Here is a 14090-nt window from a genome sequence, read left to right as displayed (position 1 = left end):
TCTTGATCTTAGCATGTGTTACGAAGATAACAACGTATTTATGATACAAATATGTTACTCCCTCCGTCCGTGTCTGCTACACCGTAGACACGGTATTTTAGGAGGGGGTGTAATTAGTAGATAATTAAAAATGTATTAGTGATTATCCTATAATATAAATAATTATAAATTAAGATTAAGATAACTAATTAGTTTAATTAGAATTTTAAAAAAATAAAATTAAAAAAATTTAAAATGAGATTAAAGTGTGTAATCATTTTTTAAAAAAGAAAGTGACATGGTACGTGGGACGGACAGAAACGGCAACGTAGACATAGTATCTGGGACGAAGGGAGTATAACTTAGCATATGATTTTTCATAACACATCATATGTTGTATTATGTAAAAGTTAATATTTTTACCTTTATAACACAGGCTAATTTGGTCAAATGGTCACATCAGCACCAAATCCATACCAAAAAATATAATATTATGTTTTCATAAAATATTTAATCAAAATATTATTTAAATTTTTATTATTTAAATAAAAATTTAAGTCAACACTCTTATTTAAAATTAATTTTAACCGCGACCAAAAACAGACCTATAAAATTTTCAAATCCACAAATTCTTTTAACTGCAACAAATTCAATTGAATGCATCCTATAGGGGTGGACTTCATATTAGCAGTATAGTTATAATTTTTACAAAACATATATACATAAAATAAAAACAGAATTGACAGTTTATTTTTATAATAAAATTGAGATTATAAAATAAAAAGAAATATACTTTTTTTTTGTTCTAATTAATCTATTATTTCGTCTATCACACTAAAAAATATTATTTTTTATTTTAGTAAAATTAATCGTACACTACTATTAAATACCTTTAATTTCCATCTAAATTATAAATATAATTATTTTATATATAAAATTTATAAGAGAAAATGCCAAAAAAACATTTTATAGAGAAGACTAACCAACAAAATAGTAGAAGTTAAAAATTGATAATATATTTTTAAGTTCGAAAATAATACTATTAAGAGTTCTATAAAAAGAATTAAATAAAAATTAATATTTGTTAGGAGATACTTTGAAAGTAGAATTTATTTATACTTTTTAAAAAGATTTAAAGAAAAAAAAAATATTAAACTCATAGATTGTTGAATATATATATATATATATATACCCAGAACTTTTGGAAATTCTAAAGAAATACATTCAAACCTTAAAAATAAAAAATAAAAAAATCGACAAGACTGGACAACTAATACACCACCTAAAGGTGAAGCTCCATTGGCTTTTTAGTAAAGAAGCTGTACAACACAATAACATTGAATTGAATTCTGTAACAAAACAAATTTATTTTTTTTTATTTTTTCAAATACAAGGTATCACATCTACTAGCAGTTTTACTAAAATATCATTTATTTTTTATTTTTTTTTTAAAAAACCAAGTACACAAATTATAATCTGTACAAAAGTCTTTAATACTTTTTGAAGTTTAATTTTGAACTTTGCTGTTGGATTATGTTTTAAATAATCTGAATGTAAACAAAATGGCATATTTTGCAAGGAAAGGAATACCAAGAGTTGAAATTAAAAAAAAAAGAAAAAGAAAAAGATGTGGGATTCTTAGAATATATTGAAAAAACAAAGTGCAGATTTGAATTCATATTGAAGAAAGTGAAAGTGAATAACAGAAAGGTTGAATGGCAATATGAAGGTCAAAGATAGGGTAAAAAAAGATGAAGGTTCTACCATTGATTAGAACTTCTATTGTCCAACCAAAGCCTGACAAGACCACAAAGGAATCAACTCCCAAAGCAACTTTGTGATGATTGATTGAATGCATACTTGCCATCCACATCTCCATTTTTCATTTCTCTCTCTCTCTCACTCTACTTTTGATGATATGCACTCAGTGATGATCAAGACTGACTTCTTCCCTAGTTTTGCTATAATGAAATGAAATGAATGAATGCATAAAATGATGAAATGAACTTTGGTGCTGTCCAATGTCTCCATGAAAATAATTCCTACCAAAGATTTTACTTCAAAAGTGTCTACTATGAACAATGAGGTTCAAGTTCAAATGAGCAAGAACAAATCGAAAATCGACTAATCCCATGACTGCATAAAAGAATGATTTTTACAACATCAATGTACAAGCCAATCTCTTGTCAAGTGATATGTACATACACATACATACAGGTGATTGTTGCTATACACTTACACTGGATTTACAAGAAAATGCAAAACAAAGAGGAGCCCTATGGTTACATTTCAAAGTCTAGTTAGCATTCTATGTACAGATGATCACAACACAGTGAGTAAAATGTAAAGCTTCAGGCGATAAAACATGATATACCCGACAAAAAAACAGGGGGGGTTAAGGAGCTACAACACGATTGGAAACAAAAAATGGGGGCACGACAAAAAGTAAAATCCTGTTTAATCTACTACATCACATTCATACAGTACACAAACTTAAATATCCACCAGATCTCAGACTTGAGCATTTTAACCCATCATCCATATTCAGAGGTTTCTCAAAGCCATCTTAAAACTTAATATAAACGAAATGTCTGATAAGGGAATAAAAGGTTCCACTAACAAAAGCTACCAGGTGTTTCCATGCCATCTCATCCTCTCTTTACTAGAACTTTTATTGTACCTCCATTTGAAGAATCTTGAATTCAGCAGAACAGCTTTGCATAAATAACCAGTCTTCCGGCTACAAATGAAGGCATTACATGAGATAAATATTGCAGCATAATTATAATCAAGTTTAAATTATGCCCGCAGTTAGTAAATCATAAGGTACACATAACCACTTAACTTCACACTCACACACATATTTGCAACAACATTGACATAATAGAGATCATCGGTAAGATACAAACCACTTGGTGATGGTAGATTCTGGATGGGAGCTCTGAGGTAAAAGAGGGTAACATAATTCTATAAAAAGGAGGGCGATGAGAAAAATTCAATTGAGATTCCATTTATGAAACCACGACACGAAATGATAACCAAAAGTACATAGGCAAACTGCAGACACAACCGCATCTCATTTTTATTGTTTATCTAAATATTAAATTTCATTATGTAATCAGCAATTTAGCTCATTGAAATTTGAGAAAATTCTACAATGTCATTTAGCTAACCTACACCAAATTTCACGAACTAACAAAAAGCTTGCGCAGTTTAATTTGAGACATAAAGTAGAATTCATTAAACTATAAAAGATACTCAGGCACTATCTCCCTATGAGTGACAAAACTATAGTCAGAAAGAACCTAGACTAAATTGTAAGACCCCCAGCAGAGATTGTACACATTTGAGGTAAATTTACATGTCTCACTACACATCTTTAAATTTTAAACGTTTACGAAGAAATAAAACAAACATCTGTGATTAATTTGAGACACAATAACTACAGACAAGTCTCATGTTCCAACAGTAGGAAGTAGTACTACCAACTTAACACTCAAATTAATGCAGCCAACTAGGCCATTCAGATTAGCATAGTGTCTATCATAACCATAAGAATGGTGATAGCCGATTTCAGACACTTCCACATGTTAAAAATAGTTTGAATCAACCTACTTTAAGTTTATGGTCCAATGCAGCTCAGTCCTTATTTAGCCTGTGGCTTTTGCATACAGGGGTTAATCAGAAATGAGATGCAAAAAGACTCGAAAACTTTAAAAAATAAAGACGAAAAAAAAGCTAATACCCAACAGGTGCGAAACCTAAGAATGGGGCATTATCCTGTTCAACTTGTAAAGGTTTTATCACCATACCGGCAATAACTAATAAACTAGAGGTTAAGAGCTCTGTCCTTTTCGGAAGTTCTGACACTATTCATCAACAATAACCTTTTTCAAAATCATCACGTCAAATACTTACTTTCACTCACAAAACATCTTATCAAATACCCAACTTACTATTTTCAAAATTTTCTAAAACTCCAAATTCCAAAAATCTCCATCTAAATGGATCCTTGTTTTTTAAGAGAACCTACTGATCTATGTGAACAATCAGACCTTGTATCACTGATATGCAATGATCCACTCATACGTAATAGGGAAAAACAAGGCAACGCATACATATATATAGTACTAATCTGAGGGCAAAAGCAGGAAGAATCAAAAGCACCCATTGTGAAGACTATAATCACATAGTACAAGAACCAAAATATTACTAAGTGGCACAAAATATAAATAAATAAACCAAATTGCAAATATCACACATAACGGTACTCATAAAATCAAAGAGAGTAGCAAAGTCTAGCAACTTACTGAAATCACACAGAAGCAAAGCAGCATCTTCAAGGTGTCACCGGCAGGCTGAAGCCACAAACAAACTCATAAAGCAAAACTGTTCCTATTCGCCAGGTAACCGATAGAGCAGCTAGCAGTAGACTCTGAAGGATCATGGGCAACGCCATTTATTTAGTGTCTAATCAATTTCTTTCTGATCTAAACCCTAATACACTCTGTGGCACAATTTACTCGGAGGTTAAGCGTCGCCTTTTTCCATAATCAGCATCCCGAGATCTTGATCTATGTTCATCCTCATGAGATAGCCTTGACTTGCTATGAGTCCTAGAAGACCTTCCCCTATCATACTCATCATCATGTTCTGCATCACGGCTCTTGTGCCTATGATGATCAGCATACCTGTCCCTGTCATCCCTGTGGCGTTCGCGATTGCGGTCACGGTCCAGGGAACGCTCACGTTCCCTGTCGCGCTCCCTTTCCCTGTCTCTTCCAGCATCTCTGTCATCACGATGTCTCCTCTCAGACCAATCATGTTCGCGACGCCCCTCATCTTTTTCCCTAGGAGCATCCCTATCATAAGCAGCTGCTCTATCATCTCGGTGCCTTTTCTCAGAAGATCCAGACCAGTCTCTCTCAGACCCTCGATCTTTTTCCTTTGTTGCAGCATTTGGCCATGGCCCTCTCTCTTGACTCCCTTCCCCATATTGATGTTCTGAGGCAGCTTCCTCCCCATAGCTAGACTCCCCTGCTCTCCCTCCATGTTCTTCACCTGCCCATCCTCCCATATTAGCCTCAGACCACATTCCCATATTCGGATTTTCAACTCCCGGATTTGGCATCATTCCCATACCATTCATTGGCAGTCCCCTGCCGAAAAATGCTGGATTAACATGTGGAGCTACACCGGGTAAACCAACATTACCAACATGTCCAAATGAAGACAGCATTCCTGAAAAGGGTGCTGCAGGAGCACCCGGGAACCCACCATAGCCCCCCATTCTGCCCATGGGACCTCCAAAAGCAGGATCAAAGCCTTGACCCATCATAGCCTGTGGATGCATCATTGGGGGGCCAGCACCAATCCCCTGTCCAAATCCATTACCAGTTCCCGATAATCCACGCACACCTATTCCACCACCTCTATTTCTCATGGGCCCAAGAGGGCCCCTATTTCCCATCCCTCCTTGAGAGTTGCCTCTGCCCCAATTTCCTCTACCAAAGCCTCTACCATTATTATCACCACCTGCTTGATGATTCCCAGAAGCAGGAATACTGCCACCAACACCAGCAGGTTTATTAGGCAAATCTGCAGGTCCTCTCCTAGGTTGATTAACAGGTGGCGTCCCCACCGGCTGTTGGTTCCTATTCACCTGTGCTTCACCCATTCTTTTAACAGTGTACGGAGATGCATACGCAACAACACAAGGCCGCCCGTTGAAAATATGCCCATTCATCCCTTCTTTGCAAGCAGTGGCGGCAGAAGGATCAAAGAACTCAACCTGACAATAACCTTTCGACTTCCCACTGGCCCTTTCATCGAAGAACTTCACCTCCTTTACTGGCCCATACTTGCATAGCTCAGACTCAAGCTCAACATCTGTCGTCCACCAATGCAGGTCTCCTACAAAAAGAACTGTCCCTCCACCTCCACCTCCAGCTCCACCACCACCCACATTCCCAACCACACCTCCAACTGCAACATCAGCACCACCACCACCACCACCACCACCACCATCAGCCACATACACATTTCCCCCAGTCCCATTAGCATTCCGCACATTTCTATCATTCTCAATAACCCCCACATTAGCAGCAACATGTGGCTGCAGCTGCTGATGCACCATTTGCTGGTTAGTTGGGAGAGTGTTGTTTACCATCCGCTCTTCTATTTCAGAAACCTTATTAGATGATTGCCCCAGCTCAACCCTAAACCCCCCACCCCCACCCCCACCATCTCCCTGTGGCCCTAGAGCTACTCCTCCAACAACTCCAGCATCACTCGCATTACTATTTCCCCTGAACCCCATATTCTGCTGATACCCCTCTACTCCCCCTGGAATCCTAGCTGTAGCCCCTTCACTCTGCAAAGCTGCACCTCCACCTTCTACCACCGGCTGCTGCGGCGGTTGCGGCGGAGGAGGCGGGGCGAGGCTCGCCTTGTTTTCCTTCACTTCCTCAGTCGTCTGCCCCAAGTTATCCTCGTTCCGGTGAAGCGACTGCAGAAAGTTCTCACCAACATTCACGTCGTTATAAAGATCCTCGTAATCATCATCCTCCTCCTCGCCGAGGAAACCCTCGTCAGCCACGGCAGAGATCGCTTCGTTCCTGTGGAACTGCTCGCTCGGATCTCCACCTCCAGCTGCACTCTCATCCATGACTCTAAGACAACACTGAAAACCCAAAATTAGGATCAGGAAGGAGCCTTCAATATTCTTCAAGTGAAACGAAAATTGAGATCACCGGAGGCACCGCGAAACGATTAGAAAAAACAGAAATTGGATGGAATCGTGAAAGATCATACCAGAAGCTGGCCCCCTTTTCGTCGCAATCTTGAAGTGAAGAAACCCTAATCTGGAAAGCTGTAGCATTTGTTGTCACTGCGATATTATATAAAATGATTATTAGTAATAAATAAAATAATGAAAAGACATAACACGAAAATGGCGGATGAGATTTTGCTAAAGGATTACCGACGACTGCTCCTTTCTTACATACATTGTATTGTAGTGACACGTTAGTAATAGATGCTACTATTGTTTTATTTTAATTCTTTATTTATTTATTTATGAGATATTATAATAATATTATTGTCCAACCAATTTGCATAATTCATTCGATTTTGTATATTTCGAAAATATTTTATTCCTTTGGTATTATTAACCTATTAAAATAACCATAATTTTCTTTATTTATTTATGGTGTGTTTGGTTGGCTTCTGGCCAAAATTAACAATATGCTTCAATTTTTTATTTTTTTAACACTACGTTTCAATATTTTATTTTATTTTATCGAAATATTCATATGATTTATTTAAATTTTATTCAAAAATTTTATTTCTTTATTTTTCCAATAAATAAATATATTTATATATATATTTAAAACATTTCATTTACTTTTATATTAATCTACATTACTTATAAATAAATATTTATATATTTTTTATTTGTATTATATAAAATTTTATTTTTTATAAAATAATATCTATATAGATATATATATTATTAAAATATAATAATTATTAAAATTAATAAACATATATTTTCAAATTTTAATTTTTTATTACATTATAAATTAAATATTAATTAAATAAATTATTTTAAGTTAACTTTCAATTCAATAATCCAACTAATAAACTTTAATTATTTTCTGCCATTATTTACTACCAATATAAGAATGTCGTGTCCAATTCAAGACTATAATTTTGAAACGGAAGGATTATTAAATAATTTAAAACAAATTAACAATTTTCTTTTGTCCAATTGTTACACAGTTTTTACCCAACTCTTTAGGCTATTTGAGCATAATGTCATGGGTTCAAATTTTCGAATTTCTTACGTATTGTGTGTCACACATGGTTAACTTAATATTATGAAAGTTGGGTTTTCGAATACGATATATGATTTGTTTTCGTCGAATCTAATTTTTAGAATTGCTGCTACAAATACTCATGAAAAAAAAAAAAAAGCTGAGAAATTTGCCTTTATTCCATCTCTACACATTTTCAACTCGACCAGCCATACATTATCTAATCTAATCTAGTATCATTGCACACAACTTCCTTAAAACTGTCGAAACTATCACACACAGATAAGTTATACAAGGAATCTCACAGGTTCAGACCATCTTTGTTCATGTAAAGATAGCTTGTCGAAGAGATTTGGTGTGGTGTGAATCCCGCACAGCCCTTGTCGACCTTCGCCAGACAGACATCGGCCGCGCACTTGAAGATCCAATGTCCATCGGCAAATGGTTGCGCAGAGTATTCTGCAATAGCCATCCACTGGATCCGCAGACAAAGTTTATCATCGATCAATGATCATGAATCCAGGCTAACAAGTTAGGCAAAAAAAAAAAAATAATAATAAATTTGACGTTGTACCTGAGCTGCATCGATCTCTGAGTCCTGCTTATGAATCTCGAACGACAGAGGGCGCAGCATGCATAGGAATAATAGATCCGACTTCTTGAAAAACGACTCGTGCGTTTGTCTGAATGCCAGCACGTCGATGAATTCTGTGTCGATCTGCAGATATGGATAATCGTTAGCTCGAATTTATGTATAGACAGTATGCTGTCATCTTAACCACAAAAGTGGGAAATGCTTACTCCCGTTTCCTCTTTCACTTCCCGTTGCGCGCCTGAAAAGATATCTTCCGCCTGGAAATTAACATTTGTAAAAGAGATTGGAGAGATGCTCTTGAAATCGAAACTTTAGTTGAGTCACAAACAAACCTCTTCGATAATTCCTGTGGGGATTTTCCAAATACCAGTTCCTTTAAACCGGCCGTGCTTTTCCTGAACGACGAGCAACTATGCAAGAGAATTTCAAGTGTTACAAACTGGATCATGACTCAAGTTGTTATGTAAATAGTCATAAATGTTTCAGTTTGCTTTTTGTTTGAAGATCTAATTCAGAAATGTAGAAAGTGTGGAATTAAAAAGATAAACTTTAAATTAAAAGTGAGGAATGGCTATGCTAAGATAGATATCGAATGTGCTGAGCAGAACACCTACTAGAATGTAGTGATGAGATATCGAAGTACCTCTCTGTTTTCATTCATAATAACAGCACCGATCCGGAGCTGGTGAGTTGCATTGGCTGGGATGGTGCTCGGGGTTTCGGATATCCAGTTCACAAGCATCAAGTATTGAGGTTCAGCATGGTGATACAAAAATCCCTCCTGCATCGTTTAGCATTCTCAGTTTTAAGTTAGCAATCTTAAGAAAGGATATGGGCTTCCACCCTAAAACCAATTAGTTATAGGCGGAGTGCCATTCATCCTTATAAGCCAAGAGAGTTTTTACATTATATCCAATGTGGAACAATATTTAACATTCCTCCTTCGAGATAATAATCTTGAAAATCTATATGATCAACACACGATACGAGCACCATGACTCATAAACTATGTTAAGAAGGAATCCGGACTTTCAACCAAAAACCAATTAGTTATAGGTCACCTTATAAACCAAGAGAGTTCTCACATCATATCCATTATGGGACAATATTCAACAAGAAAAATCGTCCATAGAAGCAGAATTTAGAATGGCTCAAAAAAAGTAATAAGCATATCAGCCTTTCCAAATCCAGAAAATGAAATATTATCGAAAAAATGCCTCATAGCTAATGAACAACTCCTGGAACTTCTGTTTCTTTCGCAATATTTTATCTCAACAGGTGAATTATGACAATCATAAGTATTATGAAAACTCATTGAAATGAAACCTTCTGGACAGTGTCGACTACCAGACAATACGAACTTACACACAAATTACAGATACATAAACTATCCTCCATGATATAAGGTCAATAGAATAATCGAATTAAGGCTCAGAAACATCTAAAATAGAAGTAGCAGAATTTGGGCATAGATTGAACTATGTGAAGATGCAAAAAGCCTTTTTTATATCATAAAGCAAACCTTGACTGTGGTTTCAACAAGATTGACAAACTCAACCGGTATCTTGATCCACACTCCTTTTATTCCCTGTAAGAAAGAATGTATAGTGTATAATATTGTGAGGCAACTCAGTTTTCTAGCAGGAATCAACAACAAGACGTGATCGCGGGTAAATGCAGTTCATAAATGGATATTGTAGAGCAAAGAAATGCCATGGAATATTTCTAACTTTGCCAAGAAGTTTATGATCAGTTCATGTATTGAGTTAAGGACCAAATACCTCTCAGACAAAAAAAAATCTCATGAACATTAGATCATTGAGTAAAATTCAAGAGGAAAAGCTACCAACAAGTTAGAGGGCAACACGAAACAATTCGCTGAAAAGAAATGAACTGCACTATCCGTCATCCCAAAAAATCATATAAATGAATTTCAGCCTACAGTAATCATATTGCCATGATATAAGGAACACCTAAAATTGGAGATTGAGAATCCCTAATTTCGATTAACATCCAATTATGATGTCTAATAGCAGATTTTGGATCATATAAGAAGGAACTGGAGACACAAGCACATTCGAATGTCGTGATGCCAAGAAGGATGCTAACTGATACCTGCAGCTTCCACTGGGAAAGTGAACGTCTAAGAACAGCTCTAAAATCATTCGGATCCATAGGCTCCGCCATTTCCACAATGACACCTCCGTGCTCGTTGGCACACGATGGAAGCAGCGGAACTTCTTCAACTCCGTTTGCAGGAATTGGTTGATCCATTTCGCGGCAGAAAACCTGAATCTCGGATCCAACTGAAGTCAGCGATCGAGAAACTCAGAAATGATAGTGAGCACAGATTCTTCGTGAACACCAGGAAAATTAAACTAACACGCACAGATAGGCTATTTGAGTTCATGAAATTCATACCTTGGGACAAGAAACCCGGTGGCCTTCAGAGATTCACATTCATGATTGATGTAGATAATTATATCATACAGAGAGAAATAGTCTGAGCAAGTGGCGGTGACGCCTGTTGTACGCAACAATTGCGTCAGAACAAACTTGCGTGTGTCGGCAATTGAATTGAGTTTTCATATGAACGCAGAAACAGCAGCCAGCCGGCGGTTGAAAATCAACAATAAATATAGCCATGAAAATCAACAGATATACGGTAGTGCTATGCTACTACTGATCTATCTTTACAAATTTCAAATCAAATCAGTCAGTCCGTCCGTCAGCATCAGTTAACACTGATTGTTTGTTTTGTGGCCACTCAATCTCCCATTTACTTGCGCTAAACTAATGTCCATCTAATCATTATGATTGATCTCTGTGCATAAATATTGACAGTGTTGAACCACGATCATGGCAGTATCTATTTTTACCGATTGGTCTATACTATTTTTAACTATCCTATCAAAAAAATAAATAAATTATGATGCTATTATTTAATAAACATTATTTATTTATTTATCTTATAACATTTTTAATTTTTTATATATATAATCAAAGCACACTTAAAAAAATAGTAAAAAATTTTGATATTTTTATTTATATAAATATAAGAAAATTTATTTTTATAAAAGTAACTAAATTAGTAAAAAAAAATTCTTTGGACAGACAGAGTACAATATTTAAAAATAGGGTGTGTTTAGTTTTTTATTTGAAATTTAAATAGGATTTAATTTGATATTTTTTTTTTTTTAAAAAAAAGAACGTTGATAAATAATATAAAAAAATTCCAAAAAAGAGATATTTATATAAATTGAACCTTAGAATTTTATTTTTATTTTTTGCGTTTGATTTTGACGCCAACACCGTGCATATAATTAAATTTTATAGATATGATAAATAATTGAGTAAAAGAAAATTGGAAACATAACTGACCGTTACGCCACCGCTCTGCATGTTTCAATCAGGAAACGACCTCCTTCTACGGTTCTACTTACTACTCAGTCCTCGTCGTCGAACCAGTGGAAGTAGAAGCCGTCCCGTTCCGTTCAAGAAATGATGAACACCACCAACACCCTTCTTCCCAAATTCCCGTTTCCGATCAATTAAGAACTTCAAGCCATGCCCACAAATCTCCTCCTCCTACTCTTGCTATCGTTCTTGATCTTGCCCGCGGCGGCCACCGAGAATGTCAATCTTGAATTCCCATTCTTCACATTCTCAAACCTGACCCTCCTCGGAGACTCCTATCTCCAAAACGGCGTCGTCGGCCTCACCCGGGAGCTCCACCTGCCTTCCTCCAGCTCCGGCTCCGCCGTCTACACCAACCCCATCACCCTCTTCGACCCCGACTCCGGCGCCATCGCCTCCTTCTCCACCAAGTTCTCCTTCTCCATCGACAACAACGACCCCTCCTCCTTCGGCGACGGCCTCGCCTTCTTCCTCTCCCCCAACAACCACACCCACGGCGGCTACTTGGGCCTCGTCAACTCCTCCAAGCTCACCAAGAACAGGTTTCTTGCCGTCGAATTCGACACCAAGATGGACCTCGCCTTCGACGATCCCGACGACAACCATGTCGGCTTCGACATTGACAGCCTTGTCTCCATCAAGACCGCCAATCCAATCTCCCGCGCCATTAATTTGAAGAGCGGGAATCTCATCACCGCCTGGATTGATTACCACAATGACCAGAAGAAGGTTGACGTTTTCTTGAGCTATTCCAGCTTCAAGCCCGGAGACCCTCTCTTATCCGTCGGAATCGATCTCGCCGATTATCTTAAGGACTTCATGTTCGTCGGCTTTTCTGCTTCCACCAACAGAAGCACCGAGCAGCATTTCGTGCAGAACTGGATCTTTCAGACCGCCGGCCTTCGCCGCGTCAGGACAAGAACTCATCCTTACAATGTATCCGATAGTTCTGTGTCTTTGAAGACCCCTGCTCCATATTATGGCTCGTCATGGGACCGGAGACATCATCGGATTGTTCGATTCGGCTTCAGGATCGGCGTTCCAACCTTGTTTTCTGCCGTCGTCGTTGTGCTCGGTTGGCTCGCCATAGTTAAGTTGAAGGCCATCAAATCGAAGAGGGCTTTGGAGGCGGAGCTCGTCACAGGGCCAAGGCATTTTACTTACAAAGAACTGAAGGCTGCAACTGAAGGATTCCATCCTAGCAGAATTCTTGGCCATGGAGCATTCGGCACTGTCTACAAGGCGTTCTCCCTTGAAATGGGAATCATATCTGCTGTGAAGAAGTCGAAGCATTCCCACCAGGGGAAAGCTGAGTTCCTCGCGGAGTTATCGATCATAGCTTACCTGAGGCACAAGAATTTGGTACAGCTTCAAGGATGGTGTGCTGAGAAGGGTGAATTGTTGCTCGTCTATGAGTTTATGCCGAATGGGAGCCTCGACAAGGTGCTGTACCCGGATCCTGAAACTGAGGCTGGCAATCCCTTGAAATGGCCTTACAGATACAACATTGCGGTCGGGCTGGCATCTGCCCTGTCTTACCTGCATCAAGAATGTGAGCAGCAAGTAATTCATAGAGATGTTAAAGCTAGTAACATAATGCTGGATGGAAGCTACAACCCCAAGCTAGGTGATTTTGGACTTGCACGGCTCATGGATCACGGCCAGAGCCCTGTTTCTACTCTCACGGCAGGAACCATGGGATATCTCGCCCCTGAGTACCTTCAGTTTGGCAAAGCCACCGAGAAAACTGATGTGTTCAGCTATGGTGTGGTCATACTGGAACTGGCCTGTGGGAGGAGGCCCATCGAGAGAGAAGGCGACACTCAGAGAATGGTGAACTTGGTGGACTGGGTGTGGAAGCTGTACACTGAAGGGAATCTGATGGCTGCAGCTGACCCACGGATGGAAGGTGAGTTCGACGAGGCGGGGATGAAGAAAATGCTGCTTGTAGGGCTGAGCTGCGCCAATCCGGACAGTGCGGAGAGGCCATCGATGAGGAGAGTGTTCCAGATTCTCAATGATGAGGCGGAGCTAGTGCTCGTGCCCAAGGTGAAGCCGAGACTTAGCTTCTCCGATAGTGTTCCCATCAGCATCAGTGACATTGTTTCGGAGTTTGAGGCTGATTTGGTGACAACCTGACCTGCAAAACATTCAGCTTCAGATTATAGTTAAATGAACTGATGGAATTGACTGTGCTTGTGTGCATACATGAATCATAAATGGATGGTTCTTTGATTGTCACCTGTGATCCTGTTTTCAAGATCTTCGCTTCAAACAGAATA

The 14090-nt window shown here is 38.0% G+C and overlaps 3 protein-coding genes across 4 annotated transcripts; 1 reads left to right on the top strand and 2 right to left on the bottom strand.

Moving 5' to 3' along the window:
- Positions 1 to 2316: 2316 nt before the first annotated feature.
- On the bottom strand, positions 2317 to 6890 carry LOC127249736 (uncharacterized). Its single transcript, XM_051272681.1, has 3 exons — positions 6793 to 6890; positions 4290 to 6661; positions 2317 to 2719 (listed from the first exon to the last, which is right to left on the bottom strand). The coding sequence occupies exon 2, from the start codon at positions 6644 to 6646 to the stop codon at positions 4499 to 4501; it is 2148 nt and encodes a 715-aa protein (XP_051128638.1). The 5' UTR covers positions 6647 to 6661; positions 6793 to 6890; the 3' UTR covers positions 2317 to 2719; positions 4290 to 4498.
- Positions 6891 to 7955: 1065 nt separating this feature from the next.
- LOC127249734 (nudix hydrolase 2) lies at positions 7956 to 12037 on the bottom strand. 2 transcript variants are annotated; one of them, XM_051272680.1, is made up of 9 exons: positions 11773 to 12037; positions 10813 to 10915; positions 10507 to 10697; positions 9914 to 9979; positions 9035 to 9172; positions 8724 to 8801; positions 8598 to 8648; positions 8371 to 8514; positions 7956 to 8271 (listed from the first exon to the last, which is right to left on the bottom strand). In XM_051272680.1, exons 3-9 carry the CDS (start codon positions 10663 to 10665, stop codon positions 8098 to 8100), a joined length of 810 nt encoding a protein of 269 aa, XP_051128637.1. In that variant the 5' UTR covers positions 10666 to 10697; positions 10813 to 10915; positions 11773 to 12037; the 3' UTR covers positions 7956 to 8097. The 2 variants fall into 2 exon arrangements, with proteins under 2 accessions (XP_051128637.1, XP_051128636.1); XM_051272679.1 differs by having other exon boundaries at positions 10507 to 10680.
- LOC127249706 (probable L-type lectin-domain containing receptor kinase S.7) lies at positions 11959 to 13998 on the top strand. Its single transcript, XM_051272638.1, has one exon. The coding sequence runs from the start codon at positions 11959 to 11961 to the stop codon at positions 13945 to 13947; it is 1989 nt and encodes a 662-aa protein (XP_051128595.1). The 3' UTR covers positions 13948 to 13998.
- Positions 13999 to 14090: the final 92 nt, after the last annotated feature.

Source organism: Andrographis paniculata, unplaced genomic scaffold (genome assembly GCF_009805555.1).
Source record: "Andrographis paniculata isolate CXL003 unplaced genomic scaffold, ASM980555v1 Contig36END, whole genome shotgun sequence".
Taxonomy (NCBI): Eukaryota; Viridiplantae; Streptophyta; class Magnoliopsida; order Lamiales; family Acanthaceae; genus Andrographis; species Andrographis paniculata.
This window is presented reverse-complemented; position numbering and strand designations above follow the sequence as displayed.

What these genes read in the sequence shown, in the direction of transcription:
- LOC127249736 (XM_051272681.1), bottom strand. Translation starts at nt 6,646, where the DNA reads ATGGATGAGAGTGCAGCTGGAGGTGGAGATCCGAGCGAGCAGTTCCAC.
- LOC127249734 (XM_051272680.1), bottom strand. Translation starts at nt 10,665, where the DNA reads ATGGATCAACCAATTCCTGCAAACGGAGTTGAAGAAGTTCCGCTGCTT. An exon ending in TTTCCCAGTGGAAGCTGCAG is followed by an intron (nt 9,980 to 10,506) that starts GTATCAGTTAGC and finishes TCTTTCTTACAG; the next exon opens with GGAATAAAAGGAGTGTGGAT. An exon ending in CCACAGGAATTATCGAAGAG is followed by an intron (nt 8,649 to 8,723) that starts GTTTGTTTGTGA and finishes GTTAATTTCCAG; the next exon opens with GCGGAAGATATCTTTTCAGG.
- LOC127249706 (XM_051272638.1), top strand. Translation starts at nt 11,959, where the DNA reads ATGCCCACAAATCTCCTCCTCCTACTCTTGCTATCGTTCTTGATCTTG.